This window comes from Balaenoptera acutorostrata, chromosome 1 (assembly GCF_949987535.1).
Source record: "Balaenoptera acutorostrata chromosome 1, mBalAcu1.1, whole genome shotgun sequence".
In the NCBI taxonomy this organism is placed as follows: Eukaryota; Metazoa; Chordata; class Mammalia; order Artiodactyla; family Balaenopteridae; genus Balaenoptera; species Balaenoptera acutorostrata.
The window spans coordinates 117,017,085-117,034,665 of record NC_080064.1 but is presented as its reverse complement, the minus strand read 5'-3'; the positions used below and the strand labels follow the sequence as shown (position 1 = coordinate 117,034,665).

Here is a 17,581-nt window from a genome sequence, read left to right as displayed (position 1 = left end):
AATGGTACAATGAGTAAGTAGATATCCAGAAGATGAAACTTTGACCTGGTTTTTAAACATATCAATGAAATGAAAAAACAAAGACGGGTGGGTGCGGGTGGGGAGAACAGCAGAATGCTCTAGACCAAAGATGCTCAAATGAGGATGATTTTGCCCCTGGGGGATATTTGGCAATATTTAGAGACATTTTTGGTTTTCTCTAATGTAGTGGGGGGAGAGGAAATGATGCTACTAGCACCTAGTAGTTAGAGGTCAGGGGTGCTGCTAAACATCTTGTAACACATGCAGCAATCTCCCTCTTCACTCCCCTCTCACCTTCCACACACACGACAAAGAATTGTTAGGCCCAAAATGTCAACAGTGCTGCTGTTGAGAAACTCTGATCTAGTCTAAAAAAACTTTAAAGATTTACCAACCACATGTAAAGCACAACGATCATGTGAATCTTGAAACCATACTATAATATGGAGCACTTCTATGATAGAAGGCAAGATAGCTATTTAAGAAGAATAATGTAGAAAATTTTTTTTGGTATGGGAAAGGTTCACAATATATTGCTAAGAGAAAAAACAGACTGGATATGAAGAAGTTTAACATACCCTCATGTTGCTAAAAAGGAGAAAGTGCTACAAAAATAAAAACCATCCCATTTTTGCCATAAACATAAGTGTGTGTGTGTAAACAGATATGAATGCATAGAAAAATGATCAGAAAACCAGTCATCAAAATGTTTATAGTGTTGATATTTCTAAGTTGGAGATCAGAAGTGATTGGTGTCTTATTTTTCCTTTCCTGTTTTTTCTATAATGAACATATATTACTTTTTTTAATCAGAGGGAAAATAGAATAATTTTAGAAAGAAAATTATTAGTCAAAGTTCAATATCCTTATGGCCATTCCCATTTACATGGTAGAGCTAAAATGGTTTCTCAAACATCTCCCAAGGGTACAGAGACCATCTTGATGGAGAGGTCGTGCTGAGCCAGAAACTCAGCTTACTGGAGTGGAAAGCTACTGCTGTTTCATACTCTCTCCAGAATAAGCTGAGAATGAACCAAAGGGAGCACGAGGGATGGGTCTGAAAGTATCTTCCGTCCTTTCCAAACACGGGAGATGGACCTCTCTAAATGGGAGAATTAGGCTGAGATGTATGTCAGTGAGACATAAGGAAATAGGCTGTAGGCTGAAACTGGACAAGAGAAGCCCTGGCTCCTATAAACACTCTGCTTGCTCTGATCTTATTTGAATAACTTTCAGGAAGTTGACTGCTCTCTAATCCTGAAAAAACAAAATTTAGGGTCTTCTCTTTGTAAACTTATCCAGTATATTTATGGTTGGCTAAAACTCAATGCAGTACTAGTTTGTGAAACCTCCAAAATCCCCCAAAGTGAGTAAGCAAATGAAAGCATCTCTCTCATCTACTACCCAAGTTCCTAACAAAGTCCTTGAGATAAGCTCTAGGGTTCTCTTATCCTTACCTTCTAAGTACCCTGGAGGGATTTTGAAACAGATGGTCCCAGGAGACTTGGGGCACAGGGATTTGCTCCTCTTGGGGAAAATAAATATCCAAAGCTCCTGAAATTTGGAGTTTAACAGACTGCATTTTTTTTCCTGGGCCACTTCCCAAGCCAAAGGAACAAATGCCCCCAGCCTAAGGAATATAGCGATAATTTGAGGTTCTCTTTGATACTAGAAGAGCTGAGTTTTTCTTGATTTGTGGGTTTTAGCTTTCCTTTTAAATGCCTCTTGAATACATGGTGTTTTCACCTGCTTCCTCTGAATAGAGTCAGCCTTCAATGTCTTTTAAAGATCACTATCTGGAAAGTGGCTCCTCCTTCTTATTGCTAAGGTCAGGCACGGTGAGTGGCTGTTGGCAGAACTAAATGAAAATGGAATGCTATGGTATTTTCCAAGACATTACTGTTTTCCCTCTATGGTTTGCAGTATTTTTTGGTTATATTGATTCTCTTGTTCATTAATATTACATTTTTTCATGCTCATCTTGCTGTGGTAATGGATTCAAGGACATGAAATTTAGCTGAGACATTATAATGATCTCGAAATATTTTAATTATTATCAGGTTGAAAAGGAAATAGAAGGTGGGATAATGTGGGGATATGGCAAGTTGCAGGGAGAGAGAAATTGAGTCAATAGGAAGTAACATTTTCTAAAAATTAGGGCCACTCAAAAAAAGAATTGATGATCATATATGGATCTATGTAATGAGATAGTATGCACCATTAGAAATGAAAAGAGACAGATTTACAGTACCATTATGGAAAGTATTCAAGATATAATATTAACAGAAAAAAGCTAGTTGTAAATTGGTATGTGCAGTCTAATTCCATTTGTGTAAAGTTGAAATGATACAGAAATATACATAATTGTACAAAGAAATTTTCTAGACAGAAATAAACAAAACAAACAAACAAACATAAATCATGTTTACCTCTGGACCAGAGAATGCAAAGTACAGAAAGAGAAAACTAACTTTTCCAGTTATACCCTTCTATACAGATGGCTTTTTTTCCCCCCTGAAGCATTTTTATAATATGAAAAGCCTAGTTTTATTTTTTAAATTTATTTATTATTTATTTATTATTTTATTATTTTTGGCTGTGTTGGGTCTTCGTTTCTGTGCGTGGGCTTTCTCTGGTTGTGGAAAGCGGGGGCCACTCTTCATCGCGATGTGCGGGCCTCTCACTATCGCGGCCTCTCTTTTTGCGGAGCACAGGCTCCAGACGCGCAGGCTCAGTAGTTGTGGCTCACGGGCCTAGTCGCTCCGCGGCATGTGGGATCCTCCCAGACCAGGGCTCGAACCCGTGTCCCCTGCATTGGCAGGCAGACTCTCAACCACTGCGCCACCAGGGAAGCCCTAGTTTTATTTTTTTAAGTAAACTTAGTTTCTTTTAAAAAAAACAAGGGAATGCTAACTTGTAAGATAATGAAATTCCAATCATTGGAAGCACTGAAGCAGAGTTTAGGGACTATTTTTGAGGAGTGCTGTGCTTTTAAAATTACCTCCTAAATCTAAGGTCCTATGATTCAGTTACACTTAAAGGATGTAAAGCTACCACAAACATGAATTTTTTCCACCTTTCTTCCAATTGGAAGCAAAGGCTTGGATAATGAAACGAATAAGATTAACCCCTTGCCTAGGACTGGTTGTCAGGTCTAAGCAGAAAATGATGCCTCTAGAAGGAAACACTTTTACTTTTTTTAGCATGGAGAGATATTTTTGGCTAAAGATCCAGAATCCAAGGAAACAGAAAGTGCAGAAAGTGGTGTAAAGTGTTGCTTTTTTTCACTGACGTGAATTCCACACAAGGAGGCTGCCATTTTGTGTCAGTTATCATGCTCTTACCATCCTAGCGTTACCACTTATCAGTTCTTTGCCATCTTAAGGAGTCCCCGTTTTCCTGAGGGAGTGACGGGGGAGGAGATGGAATTGCAGGAATGCATAAGCTCTATTCAATCTTTTCTCTTCTATAGCCTAGCTTTTTTTTTTTTTTTTATTCCCCTTCATATAGGTAGGATTGATTTTTCCAGTTACATAAGCTTTGAATTTTGTCTTGTTCAGTAATACATCATGAATCTCAGTTAAACAGAAGCGGTTAAAGATTAGTCAATCACCACATCTCAGAGGGAAAGGAACACATATTTTGCTCTACATTTTCTCTATATTTTGAAAATATTTTATATTTTTCTGCTTTGCAACATCTGCCCTCCTTCAGCTACTTGCATCCCAATATAGTAATAGTCAGAAATGGTTCTGTCTTTATTTAAAATTTTAATATTTTGTTCATCTTGGATTGTTGCGTTCATTTTTTTTTAATACTGCATTAAATCTAATTCATCTTGATTACTGAGTTTTTTTGTTTTTGTTTTTTTGGGTTGTTTTTGGTTCTCCCTTAAATCCTGCACCCAAGGTGAGGCCTCACTAGCCACATTCTATTTCCAGCCACTCTTCAGAAAGTTTTTCTTTTTACCAACTAACATCTTTCTTTAAAAACTGAAGATAATTTCCTCTGAATCTGGCCCTTGGGTACTCAAATTTCTATAAAATGCTTGTTCAGAGACTTTAAGTTAGTTGCACATTATATTGTCAACTTTTTCTTCTCCAAGGTAAATTAACCCATTACTTTCACCTTTTCTCCTCAATCCTCTGCAGCCTCATTAGAAAGTTCCATTTTGGAAAAGAATTTAACAGTTTTGTTTTTGTGTTTAGAAGAGAATAATTCAGAAGAAAATCTTGAATATATAGAAAGCATAAAAAGAAAATTAATTTAAGATAATTCATTACCCAGAAAAAAATATTTTTAGCATTTTGGTATATTTACTTCCAGGCTTTTTCAAAGGCATGTGTGCCATTGAATGTGTTTCTTTGTTAATTCCTTTTTTCCTTTTCTTTATTTTTACCAAATTATGATCTATTTATCTATCTATGTATTATCTATCTAATGTATTTATCTATATCAGCCCTTTTAGACATATAATGGCTGCATAGTTGCCAGCAGATGGATATAATTTATTTAATCATTCCTGTATCCATTTACATTATTTTTGGAATTCATTATTATAAATAATATCATAAAAATGTCTTATATATATATCCTGATACATATCTCTGATTATTTCCTTAAAATAAATACTTGGAAGTGGAAATATCAAGCCAAGGAAAATGGACATGCATTGTCACTAATATGCTAATATTTCATATACTTATTTAGACAGGTCCAAATTTTTCCAGTTTTCACAATGTCTTTTAGTTTTTCCAAGTTTTTCCTAATATAATCTCATACCCAGAATGAGGAAAATGCATTAATTCTTTTTAATAAAAGCAAAGCAAAACAAAAAATGTTTATTCTTCCTCATCAGCTTTGTAGTCATAATGCTTCTCAGGCAGTTGTGGTGCAGAACAAATTACACTGGCTTTAAAATTTAAAAAGTGGATCAAGGACTTAATAATTTTGGACAAATCACCTAATCCTAGGTGTCTTTAGGTTCCCCATCTGCAAAATGGAGATAATTCTTACCTAACATATGGGATAGTTATGCTGTTACATAATATAGATAAAAACTCTTTATAAACTAAAAAGTGCCATAAAGGGCTATTATTGTTGTTGTTGTTATTATTATTAAACTTTTTTTATTAATGAGAACTTTCTGATCTTCAGTAACTCCCCAGTAGGGAATAGAGAGAGATGTGCAAACTGGTTTCCCCAAAGATACCTGTTTATAATTCTGAAAGAATCAGAGAAGAGTGTTCAGAGTCTAGTAGTGAGTCAAACTACCTGTGAAAATCCAAATCTAAGCACAAGGTAGAAAACACACAGAAATACACACTGTCCATGAGAACAGTTATGGTGCGGCACTACGCAATTGAACTACACTAGAGAGAGCTTGGATTGATCGGTTGTATTTAGTCCTGAGATTTTCTGGGCAAGAGGAGACTTGAGGTAAGTACTGAAAAAAAAATAGAGGAATGTGGCTTGTTAAAAAATAATGTGCATGTGTGTGGGAGACAGGGGCAGTCAAATTGGAAGCTATTCAATGATTTGTGAAAAGCGTTCATGAATGGTGCAAACAAGTGGAACAGAGAGAAAGCAAAAACTTATGTCTTGTTGGAGCAGAGAGCATTGTCTTGTTTGGCAATTTAGCAGGGAAGATGTCTGAGAAGATGATAAAACTGTGCCTTAAAGAAAAGTAGAAGAGTTGTGGGCATAGTTGGAAAATTGGTTTTAGGTAAAAAAATCTGAAACTGTAATCCATGAGAAAATTCTTTCCAAATTTAACTATGGATTTCCTATTTCTTTAGCCTCAGTTTTCCCCAACACCAATGTCCTAAAACACCAGAAAACTTTTTCCACACTTGACATAGCCTTCCTTCCTTCTATCTTATCCCATCCCTATTCATTCTTTTGTATAAATCCCCATACATGAAATTGTTTCCTGATTGTGTTTTTCTTTTTTTTTTTTGAATTTTTGAATTTTATTATTTTATACAGCAGGTTCTTATTAGTTATCCATTTTATACATATTAGTGTATATATGTCAATCCCAATCTCCCAATTCATCACACCACCACCCCACAACACCACTTTCCACCATTTGGTGTCCATACGTTTGTTCTGTACATCCATGTCTCAATTTCTGCCCTGCAAACCAGTTCATCTGTACCATTTTTCTAGGTTCCACATATATGCGTTAATATATGATATTTGTTTTTCTCTTTCTGACTTACTTCACTCTATATGGCAGTCTCTAGATCCATCCACGTCTCTACAAATGACTCAATTTCATTCCTTTCTGTAGCTGAGTAATATTCCATTGTATATATGTACCACATCTTTATCAATTCGTCTGTCAATGGGCATTTAGGTTGCTTCCATGACCTGGCTATGGTAAATAGTGCTGCAATGAACATTGGGGTGCATGTGTCTTTTTGAATTATGTTTTTTTCTGGGTATATGCCCAGTAGTGGGATTGCTGGGTTATATGGTAGTTCTATTTTTAGTTTTTTAAGGAACCTCCATACTATTCTCCATAATAGCTGTATCAATTTACATTCCCACCAACAGTGCAAGAGGATTCGCTTTTCTCCACACCCTCTGCAGCATTTGTTGTTTGTAGATTTTCTGATGATGCCCATTCAAACTGGTGTGAGTTGATACCCCATTGTGGTTTTGACTTGCATTTCTCTAATAATTAGTGATGTTGAGCAGCTTTTCATGTGCTTCTTGACCATCTGTATGTCTTCTTTGGAGAAATGTCTATTTAGGTCTTCTGCCCATTTTTGGATTGGGTTGTTTCTTTTTTTTAATATTGAGCTGCATGAGCTGTTTATATATTTTGGAGATTAATCCTTTGTCCGTTGATTCGTTTGCAAATATTTTCTCCCATTCTGAGGGTTGTCTTTTCATCTTGTTTGTAGTTTCCTTTGCTTGGCAAAACCTTTTAAGTTTCATTAGGTCCCATATGTTTATTTTTGTTTTTATTTCCATTACTCTAGGAGGTGGATCAAAGAAGATCTTGCTGTGATTTATGTCAAAGAGTGTTCTTCCTATGTTTTCCTCTAAGAGTTTTATAGTGTCTCATCTCACATTTAGGTCTCTAATCCATTTTGAGTTTAATTTTGTGTATGGTGTTAAGGAGTGTTCTAATTTCATTCTTTTACATGTAGCTGTCCAGTTTTCCCAGCACCACTTATTGAAGAGGCTGTCTTTTCTCCATTGTATATTCTTGCCTCCTTTGTCATAGATTAGGTGACCATAGGTGCGTGAATTTATATCTGGGCTTTCTATCCTGTTTCATTGATCTATATTTCTGTTTTTGTGACAGTACCATACTGTCTTGATTACTGTAGCTTTGTAGTATTGTCTGAAGTCAGGTAGTATGATTTCCCCAGCTCCATTTTTTACCTCAAGACTGCTTTGGCTATTGGGGGTCTTTTGTGTCTCCATACATATTTGAAGATTTTTTGATCTAGCTCTGTAAAAAATGCCATTAGAAATTTGATAGGGATTGCGTTGAATCTGTAGATTGCTTTGGGTAGTATAGTCATTTTCACAATATTGATTCTTCCAATCCAAGAACATGGTATATCTCTCCATCTGTTGGTATCATCTTTAATTTCTTTCATCATTGTCGTAAAGTTTTCTGCCTACAGGTCTTTTGTCTCCTTAGTTAGGTTTAATCCTAGGTATTTTATTCTTTTTGTTACAATGGTAAACAGGAGTATTTCCTTAATTTCTCTTTCAGATTTTTCATCATTAGTGTATAGGAATGTAAGAGATTTCTGTACATTAATTTTGTATCCTGCAACTTTACCAAATTCATTGGTTAGCTCTAGTAGTTTTCTAGTGGCATCTTTAGGATTCTCTATGTATAGTATCATGTTATCTGCAAACAGTGACAATTTTACTTCTTTTCCAATTTGTATTATTTTTATTTCTTTTTCTTCTCTGATTGCCGTGGCTAGGACTTCCAAAACTATGTTGAATAATAGTGGTGAGAGTGGACATCCTTGTCTTGTTCCTGATTTTAGAGGAAATGCTTTCAGTTTTTCACCATTGAAATGATGTTTGCTGTGGGTTTATCATATATAGCCTTTATTATGTTGAGGTAGGTTCCCTCTATGCCCACTTTCTGGAGAGTTTTTATCATAAATTGATGTTGAATTTTGTTGAAAACTTTTTCTTCATCCATTGAAATGATCACATGGTTTTTATTCTTCAGTTTGTTAATATGGTGTATCACATTGATTGATTTGCATATATTGAAGAATCCTTGCATCCCTGGGATATATCCCACTTGATCATGGTGTATGATCTTTTCAATGTGTTGTTGGATTCTGTTTGCTTCTATTTTGTTGAGGATTTTTGCATCTATATTCATCAGTGATATGGGTCTGTAATTTTCTTTTTTGTAGTACCTTTGTCTGGTCTTGGTATCAGGGTGATGTTAGCCTCATAGAATGAGTTTGGGAGTGTTCCTTCCTCTGCAATTTTTTGGAAGAGTTTGAGGAGGATGTGTGTTAGCTCTTCTCTAAATGTTTGATAGAATTCACCTGTGAAGCCATCTGGTCCTGGACTTTTGTTGGAAGATTTTAAATCACAGTTTCACTTTCATTACTTGTGATTGGTCTCTTCATGATTTCTATTTCTTCCTGGTTCAGTCTTGGAAGGTTATACCTTTCTAAGAACTTGTTCATTTCTTCCAGGCTGTCCATTTTATTTGCATAGAGTTGCTTGTAGTAGTCTCTTAGGATGCTTTGTATTTCTGTGTTGTCTGTTGTAACTTCTCCTTTTTCATTTCTAATTTTATTGATTTTAGTCCTCTCCGTCTTTTTCTTGATGAATCTGGCTAATGGTTTATCAATTTTCTCTACCTTCTCAAAGAACCAGCTTTTAGTTCTATTGATCTTTGCTATTGTTTTCTTTGTTTCTATTTATTTCTGCTCTGATCTTTATGATTCCTTTCCCTCTGCTAACTTTGGGTTTTGTTTGTTCTTCTTTCTCTAGTTCCTTTAGGTGTAAGGTTAGATTATTTATTTGAGATTTTTTCTTCTTTCTTGAGGTAGGCTTGTATTGCTATAAACTTCCCTCTTAGAACTGCTTTTGCTGCATCCCATAGGTTTTGGATTGTCGTCTTTTTGTTGTCATTTGTCTCTAGGTATTTTTTGATTTCTTCAGCGATCTCTTGGTTATTTAGTAATGTATTGTTTAGCCTCCATGTGTTTGTGTTTTTTACTTTTTTTCCCTTTAATTGATTTCTAATCCCATAGTGTTGTGGTCAGAAAAGATGCTTGATATGATTTCAGTTTTCTTAAATTTACTGAGGCTTGATTTGTGACCCAAGATGTGATCTATCCTGAAGAATGTTCCATGAGCGCTTGAGAAGAAAGTGTAATCTGCTGTTTTTGGATGGAATGTCCTATCAATATCAATTAAATCTATCTGGTCTATTGTGTCATTTAAAGCTTCTGTTTCCTTATTAATTTTCTCTTTGGGTGATCTGTCCATTGCTGTAGGTGAGGTGTTAACGTCCCCCACTATTATTGTGTTACTATCGATTTCCTCTTTTACAGCTGTTAGCATTTGCGTTATGTATTGAGGTGCTCCTATGTTGGGTGCATATATATTTATAATTGTTATATCTTCTGCTTGGATTGATCCCTTGATCATTATGTAGTGTCCTTCCTTGTCTCTTGTAACATTCTTTATTTTAAAGTCTATTTTATCTGATATGAGTATTGCTACTCCAGCTTTCTTTTGATTTCCATTTGCATGGAATATCTTTTTCCATCCCCTCACTTTCAGTCTGTATATGTCCCTAGGTCTGAAGTGGGTCTCTTGTAGACAGCATATATATGGGTCTTGTTTTTGTATCCTTTCAGCGAGCCTGTGTCTTTTGGTTGGAGCATTTAATCCATTCACATTTAAGGTAATTATCGATATGTATGTTCCCATTACCATTTTCTTAATCGTTTTGGGTTTGTTTTTGTAGGTCGTTTTCTTCTCTTGTGTTTCCCACTTAGAGAAGTTCCTTTAGCATTTGTTGTAGAGCTGGTTTGGTGGTGCTGAATTCTCATAGCTTTTGTTTGTCTGTAAAGCTTTTGATTTCCCCATCGAATCTGAATGAGACCCTTGCTAGGTAGAGTAATCTTGGTTGTAGGTTCTTCCCTTTCATCACTTTAAATATGTCATGCCACTCCCTTCTGGCTTGTAGAATTTCTACTGAGAAATCAGCTGTTAACCTTATGGGAGTTCCCTTGTATGTTATTTGTCATTTTTCCTTTGTTGCTTTCAATAATTTTTGTTTGTCTTTAATTTTTGTCAATTTGATTGCTATGTGTCTCTGTGTGTTTCTCCTTGGGGTTATCCTGCCTGGGACTCTGTGTTTCCTGGATTTGTGTGGCTATTTCCTTTCCCATGTTAGGGAAGTTTTTGACTATAATCTCTTCAAATATTTTCTCTGGTCCTTTCTCTCTCTCTTCTCCTTCTGGGACCCCTATAATGAGAATGTTGTTGCATTTAATGTTGTCCCAGAGGTCTCTTAGGCTGTCTTCATTTCTTTTCATTCTTTTTTCTTTATTCTCTTCCGTGGCAGTGAATTCCACCATTCGGTCTTCCAACTCACTTATCTGTTCTTCTGCCTTGGTTATTCTGCTATTGCTTCCTTGTAGTGTATTTTTCATTTCAGTTATTGTATTGTTCATCTCTGTTTGTTTGTTCTTTAATTCTTCTAGGTCTTTGTTAATCATTTCTTGCATCTTCTCGTTCTTTGCCTCCATTCTTTTTCTGAGGTCCTGGATCATCTTCACTATCATTATTCTGAATTCTTTTTCTGGAAGCTTGCCTATCTCCACTTCATTTAGTTGTTTTTCTGCAGTTTTGCCTTGTTCCTTCATCTGGTACATAGCCCTCTGCTTTTTCATCTTGTCTATCTTTCTGTGAATGTGGTTTTTGTTCCACAGCCTGCAGGATTGTATTTTTTCTTGCTTCTCTTGATTGTGTTTTTCTATCTTTTACTGATAGGTGAACAATAGTCCTCATTAACCGGACATCCATCTGGAGCAGATCCTTATCATTTCCTTCTCCTAGAATTCCCCTGCTCAAAACACTGCACACTGATGTGTTCTGACTGCTTGGCCTAAGTCTCCAGCTTTTGGACATGGAATTTATCAATGAAGACTGAGAACCATGCAGTGGTGGGTGAATTTATTTTCTAGGGTTTTACCAGCTTTCATGAACACAGCTCATCCTATTTGTGGTATTTCTTACCTTATACCTTTTAACCTTGGCTGGCAATGCCATCATTGTGACAATTATCAGTATTGATCGCCACCTTCACACACCCATGTACTTTTTTCTTACTATGCTTTCCACTTCAGAGACCTCGTACACATTGGTCATTGTACTCAGATGTTCTCCAGCCTTGTAAGCCTGAGCCAACACATCTCCTTGGCTGGCTGTGCCACCCAGATGTTCTTTTTTATCACTTTGGCCATCAACAAGTGCTTTCTACTCACAGCAATGGGATATGACCGCTATGTGGCCATCTGCAACCCCTTGAGGTACACAGTCATCATGAACAAGAGGGCATGTGCCCAGCTGGTATGGGGGCCCTGCAGCATTGGGCTACTTGTGGCCACAATTCACACTTCCTCTGTGTTCAGGCTGCCCTTTTGTGACAGAGAGATGGCCCATTATTTTTGTTACATCCGCCCAGTTATGAAACTCTCCTGTGCTGACACCACTATACGTGACATAATTAATTTCCTTGTCAGCTCACTCATTATTGTGGTGCTCATGGTTTTGGTCTTCATCTCCTATGTCCTCATCATCTCTACCATCCGCAAGATCACCTCTGCTGAGGGCCGGAAGAAGGCTTTTACTATCTGCACCTCCCACCTCACTGTGGTCATTCTCCACCAGGGCTGTGCCTCCACTCCCTACCCCAAGCCCAAGTCAGAGATCATGAGGGATCAGGACCAGCTGATTTCAATGACTTACACCGTTTTTACTCCTGTCCTTAATCCTGTGGTGTATACTCTAAGGAACAAAGAGGTCAAGGATGCCCTTCACCGTGCTGTTGGCAAAAACCTCTTGCCTAGGATCTTTGGTAGCTTGATATATACCCTATCATACTGTGGGTATTTTTGTAATCACAAGAAAAATTGATCCTATCATTCTTCCTCTACTCAGAGATAGTTGCACAATTTGGTGGTAAGCCTGCATTAAAGAACTGAGTTTCCCTGACTTGAATTCTGTTTTTACCATCATTCTCCCATACCCTCTATTCATTTGGGGGTTTACCACCAGGCACATGGTCAGATGCTCCTCACAAAGTGGAAAGTCGGTAGGGAATAAATAATAAGCAAGAGGGTGACTGATTGTTTCCACTTTGTTAATGCCAGAAAAGTGGGCTGCATAACGCCTGTTTGAGGTGATGGGTTGAAAGATCAACCTAAATGTCAGGTAGATATTGAGCTCTAAAACTTCAGAGATAGCATGGTCGGTGGGCAAGATTTGTGGAAAGCACAGTCAAAACCACCTTTCTGACTTATCACTTTCTCCTTTGGGCAATGACAAGAGTAACAGACTCTGACATTTCAGAAGAAATATTACCAGATTAAAACATTCTCACCTGCCTTGGAGACCCATGAAATTTTTTTTTTTTCTCAATTTTGCTGAAGCTCACATTAGGACTGTTTCCTTGGTGAGTTTTGTATATTTACATGTTAGTAAGTAACTTGTCACACCCAGCAACTGAATTTCACTGCAGTTATACATGCTTTCTCTGGGAGTAATGCATATGCCATAATGTATTCACAAGTGTAGGGCTGGCTTTCTGAAGATCTGTTTTGAAATTAAATTTATTAAGGAAATTTCCTGGTCCAGTGGTTAGGACTCCACAATTCCACTGCCGGTGGGCTGTGTTTGAACCCTGGCCAGGGAACCAAGATCCCACAAGCTGCATGGCCCAGCCAAAAAAAAAAAAAAAAAAAAGAAAAGGAATTAAATTTATTAATACCACCTCCCAACTAACTCTGACTGTCTCAGATCTGGAAATTAGCCTGTGATTTTCATTCATCTCTATGCGGAGCCTGAGGTGATGCCTGTGTCTTGCCTTTGCCCTCTTCATTTCTATTTACATTGATGAACTCATTTTCTGTTAACCGTTGGGTACCTCAAACTCTGAGTTTAAACACTTGCCTAAACAAGAGTCTGGGAGTCTCCCAATTCTTACTGTTATTGTCTTCTGAAGGGGAAAATTGTATTGATTTGTGAGAAAAGTTTAAGGCTTTAGGATGATTTGTCCTGGCATTCAAAAGAGGCAGAACTTGCCAAATGTCTTCCAGTCCATAAAGGGCTGACGTTAAAAGAAAAAAAGAAAGTAGTCCATTTCTCCCACCCACTATCCTTCTTCTGCTTGAGGACAGTCCAAGTGTCCCCACTGAGGATGCATTGAAATTGCCTGTCAAACAAAGGACTTGGGACTCCCTAATGGTACCAGGGTCAAGAAGGGAAATCTTCATGCTTATGGAGAATTACCTGCAGGAATATAAGCTTTGCCTCCCTAGAGGAGCTACCTCCAAGAGAGTGAATGTGAAGAAGAGCCTCCAAGGCAGTTAATCTTTGCCTTTATCTGGGTTCCCTGAGAACACTTCTGAATCCTTTCCGGGTTAGGTTCAAGGGTAACAGTCACAACCTTGCTTTCTGAGAAAGCCCCATTGGAGATTTTCTATTTGGGGGTCCTGCTCATGATAGTAGCCCATTCTTGAAAGGCCTCTCTCAGCAGTCACATCATTTTTATAGATTGATGAACATTTTTGCACTCAGGACCCCCATGGGGCATCCCACAGCTATACAGAGCTCTAGAAGATTGACAGCCATACTGAAAGCAGTGTGTTCCCCTGAGTTCCTATAGTTTGATGCTGCAGAAAATTATGTAATGTATGCAACAACAAAGAATGTATATTAAAGGTCTACCTAGCCCTTGTGTCTTTAATGTAGTTTACACCATCTTAATGGAGCCAGAAAAATGGAAATCAATGTATTTAATTTCAAAGAGAATGTGTGAGTGACTATTATTAAACACAAATCATGTCTGAAGGGAGTGAGGCTTACACCTACAACTTGGGCTTCACCACCACATAGCCGCTAGCTTTATAAGTCAGGGCCCGCCAATTCAAGATGTTGCCATTGTAACAGGAGGAGCACATATTCTTTAAGGGGACCACATGATCCCACAAGGACACATCCCAGATCTTCCCAACAAAGGATTGTTTTGCATCAAAACGTCCCCCAAAGGAATGCTGCTCGTGTCCCAGGATGATGCTTGCCTCTGCTCCCAAAGAGTACCCTTTCCTCAAACGCTTCCTCCCCACGGGCTTCCCATTCACCCGGAGTTCAGCAATCCCAGAAGCAGACTTCCAGCTGACACAAAGATGGATTGAGGCATAAGGGGACAGGGAGACCTTGAAAGTGACCCCGGTGTTCCCAATGTACAGCTTGTACTCTCCTACTTTGTTGACAAAGAGAAGCAGCTCATTGTCTGTAGACCTAGTGCTGTAGGAGAAGAGGCTGTAAGAGTGGGTGAGGTCTGTGGAGGCTTTCAGGCACAGAGTGAAACTTTTCAGCGGCTTCTTCACCCTGGGGATCAGGGACACATGGGCTTTGTTTGATTCTTTAGGGAAAATAAACACCTTCCCTCTCAAATCTGTGGAGGAAAAAAAAAAAAAAAAACAATGTGGCAAAAATTCTATCAATTCTTTTGTTTGATTTGCTCTCACTATGGATCATGGGCAGCTTCCTGATAGAGTATATACAGTGTTTACAAGGTGCTTGTAAGTGCATTATCTCAGTGATAGTATAAGCAAAATGTTAGTGTTAAAAGGCAGGTTTTGCTACAGTTGTCCTGATAGAAAGAGGAATTAAAGATGTCCTATATCAACTCCCACTCTCATCTTCTTTGTAGGTTTCATCTGGGTAGAGCAGCAAACACCAGTGTAGAAAATGAAACACAGGGTACTTCCCTGGCAGTCCAGTGGTAAAGACTCTGCGCTTCCAGTGTAGGGGGCATGGGTTCCATCTGCAGTTGGGAAACTAAGATCCCACATGCTGCGTGGTGCAGCCAAAGAGAAAAAAATGAAAAAAAAAAAAAAAAAAAAAGAAAATGAAACACAGATGACTCATGGAGTATAATGGTTAAAGTATGTAGCACCCCATATTCTCCCATTGCTGATCATATTCTGAGATGTCAGTGATCTAAATATCACCGTATGTGTGGTTTGTGACCTTGTCAGTATACAAACCTGAAGCAAAATAGCGTGGTTAGCCAGAGAGTGGTGTTTTGAATAACTTATAACTGATAGTGATATGATAGAAAAGTGGGTGTCTGGAACTTGAGAAGCTGGGGTTGGGTTTATTAGGTACAATAGAAAGGGAGAAAAAAAGAGTGCCAGGACATTAAAGCTTTTTTACTGCTAATAAAACCTAACTTCTTTGTAGCACTTATGCATCACAAAGTAAATTTTTCCCTTTAGTGTGATGTCATCCTTATACCCATTTCATAGACAAAGAAACTGAGGGTCAGAGTTCAGCAACTTCACAAAGGCAATTCAGTTAGTTTGGGAGAAACCGGTTCTCTACTTAAAGTTCAAGATTCTTCTAAAATTTCATATTTCCTCTCACGTGACCCAGACTAAAGGATTGAGAAGGATCAGAGAATGAACACCCTAATAACTGTAATAACCTCTTTTTCTAATAAAAGTTGCACATCCCTTCTTGTTCTCTCAGGTGAGAGGTAATGGTGTTCCCAAGTAGTAAACAAAGCCAGCTGTCCTTTCTCTAGCCCTGGGGCTTCCTTCTGCCAGGCATGTCCTTACTCATCAGCATCTGTAGTGGTTTTAAGAATATGTCTGAAATAATTCTCCTCTCCTTGATTGTAGGCTAACTTGCTGCTAATGAATAGAATACAGCAGAACTGAGGTAAATGACAGAAGATGAGGTTTTGAAAAGACTGTGCTTTTTTTTTTTTTTTTTAGTTGCTTCCAAGTTTTATTTCTTTTTAAAAAAAAATTTAATTTAGTTTTTATTTTATATTGGAGTATAGTTGATTTACAATGTTGTGTTGGTTTCAGGTGTACAGCTAAGTGATTCAGTTATACATATACATATATCCATTCTTTTTCAGATTCTTTTCCCATATAGGTTATAACACAGTATTGAATAGATTTCCCTGTGCTATGCAGTAGGTCCTTGTTGGTTATCCATTTTATATATAGTAGTGTGTACATGTTAATCCCAAACTCCTAATTTATCCCTCCCACCAGTGTTTCCCCTTTAGTAGCTGTAAGGTTGTTTTTCTATGTCTGTGAGTCTGCTTCTGTTTTGTGAATAAGTTCATTTGTATCCATTTTTTTTTAGTTTCCACATATAAATGTTATCATATATTTGTCTTTGAGAAAGGTCCATCCATGTTGCTGCAAATGGTATTATTTCATTATTTTTAATGGTTGAGTAATATTCCATTGTATATACATACCACATCATCTTTATCCATTCATCTGTCAATGGACATTTAGGCTGCTTCCATGTCTTGGTTATTGTAAACAGTGCTACAATGAACACTGGGGTACATGTATCTTTTCAAATTATAGTTTTCTCTGGATATATCCAGGAATGGGATTGCTAGATCATATGGTAGTTCTATTTTTAGTTTTTTAAGAAAGACTGTGCTTTTGGGCTGGGCCCTTTCTCTCTGTTAGATCACTCACTGTTGGAGAAGCCAGCTGCCATGTCATAGGCTGCTTGATAGAAAGGTCCATATGGCAAGGAACTAAGGGAAGCCTCCAGCCAACAGCCTGTGAAGAACAGAGGCCCTCAACCCAACAGCCTGTAAGAGCTGAATCCTGATGATAACCATGTGAATGAGCTTGGAAGCAGATCCTCCCCAAGTCGAGCCTTCAGATGAGAGGACAGCTCTGGTTGACTGACTGCAAACTTATGAGAGACCTTGAGTCAGAATCATCCTGCCGAGCTGTTCCCTGATTCCTGACCCACAGAAAGTATGAGATAATAAATGTTTGTTGTTTTAAGCTGCTAAATTTTAAGGTGATTTGTAATACTGCAATAGATAACTTATAACATCCTTCATTCACATCTTCCTCAAACAGCAACCCCAGTAGTAACAAAATGTGCTGTACTCCAGTTCCCCTGGGACTTGGAGAAAACTTTATCCCAGCAAGGCTCAGGACCTACCTTTCTGTGTCATACCCTCTGAGAGAAAGGTGAGAAGCAGGACACCCAGAAGAAGCTTCTCCATCCTGTGCTCCTTGGATCTTCAGGAGTAGTGGGAGGAACAGCAGTGGTCCTACCAATGGAGAGATGCTCACTGTCTGACTTCTTATATTGTGCTTTTAGAGGCACAGCCTTTGTTCCAGCAACAGAAGGCAAAGCTATAAATGGTAAATATTAACTGAACCAGGAAAGGATTTGGAAACAGATTTGTTTACTTTCTGGTCTATTGCTTCAGTTGTAGGGTCTTTCCTTTCTTTTTTAAGTGTTCTAT

At 37.8% G+C, this 17,581-nt stretch overlaps 2 protein-coding genes across 2 annotated transcripts; one reads left to right on the top strand and one right to left on the bottom strand.

Moving 5' to 3' along the window:
* Positions 1–1,796: 1,796 nt before the first annotated feature.
* On the top strand, positions 1,797–12,186 carry LOC102998397 (olfactory receptor 10J1-like). Its single transcript, XM_028163943.2, is given in 3 exon segments — positions 1,797–1,859; positions 11,261–11,417; positions 11,420–12,186. Coding segments are annotated over 3 exon segments (987 nt in total).
* Positions 12,187–14,138: 1,952 nt separating this feature from the next.
* Positions 14,139–17,335, bottom strand: LOC103012563 (mucosal pentraxin-like). The gene is made up of 2 exons (XM_007171803.2): positions 17,272–17,335; positions 14,139–14,728 (listed from the first exon to the last, which is right to left on the bottom strand). Exons 1-2 carry the CDS (start codon positions 17,333–17,335, stop codon positions 14,139–14,141), a joined length of 654 nt encoding a protein of 217 aa, XP_007171865.1.
* Between the last annotated feature and the right edge of the window lie 246 nt (positions 17,336–17,581).

Bases quoted from the DNA above. Each gene is read 5' to 3' on its own strand.
- LOC103012563 (XM_007171803.2), bottom strand. From the start codon at position 17,335: ATGGAGAAGCTTCTTCTGGGTGTCCTGCTTCTCACCTTTCTCTCAGAG. The intron at 14,729-17,271 runs GTAGGTCCTGAG...TTTCCTCCACAG, and splicing joins AGAGGGTATGACACAGAAAG to ATTTGAGAGGGAAGGTGTTT.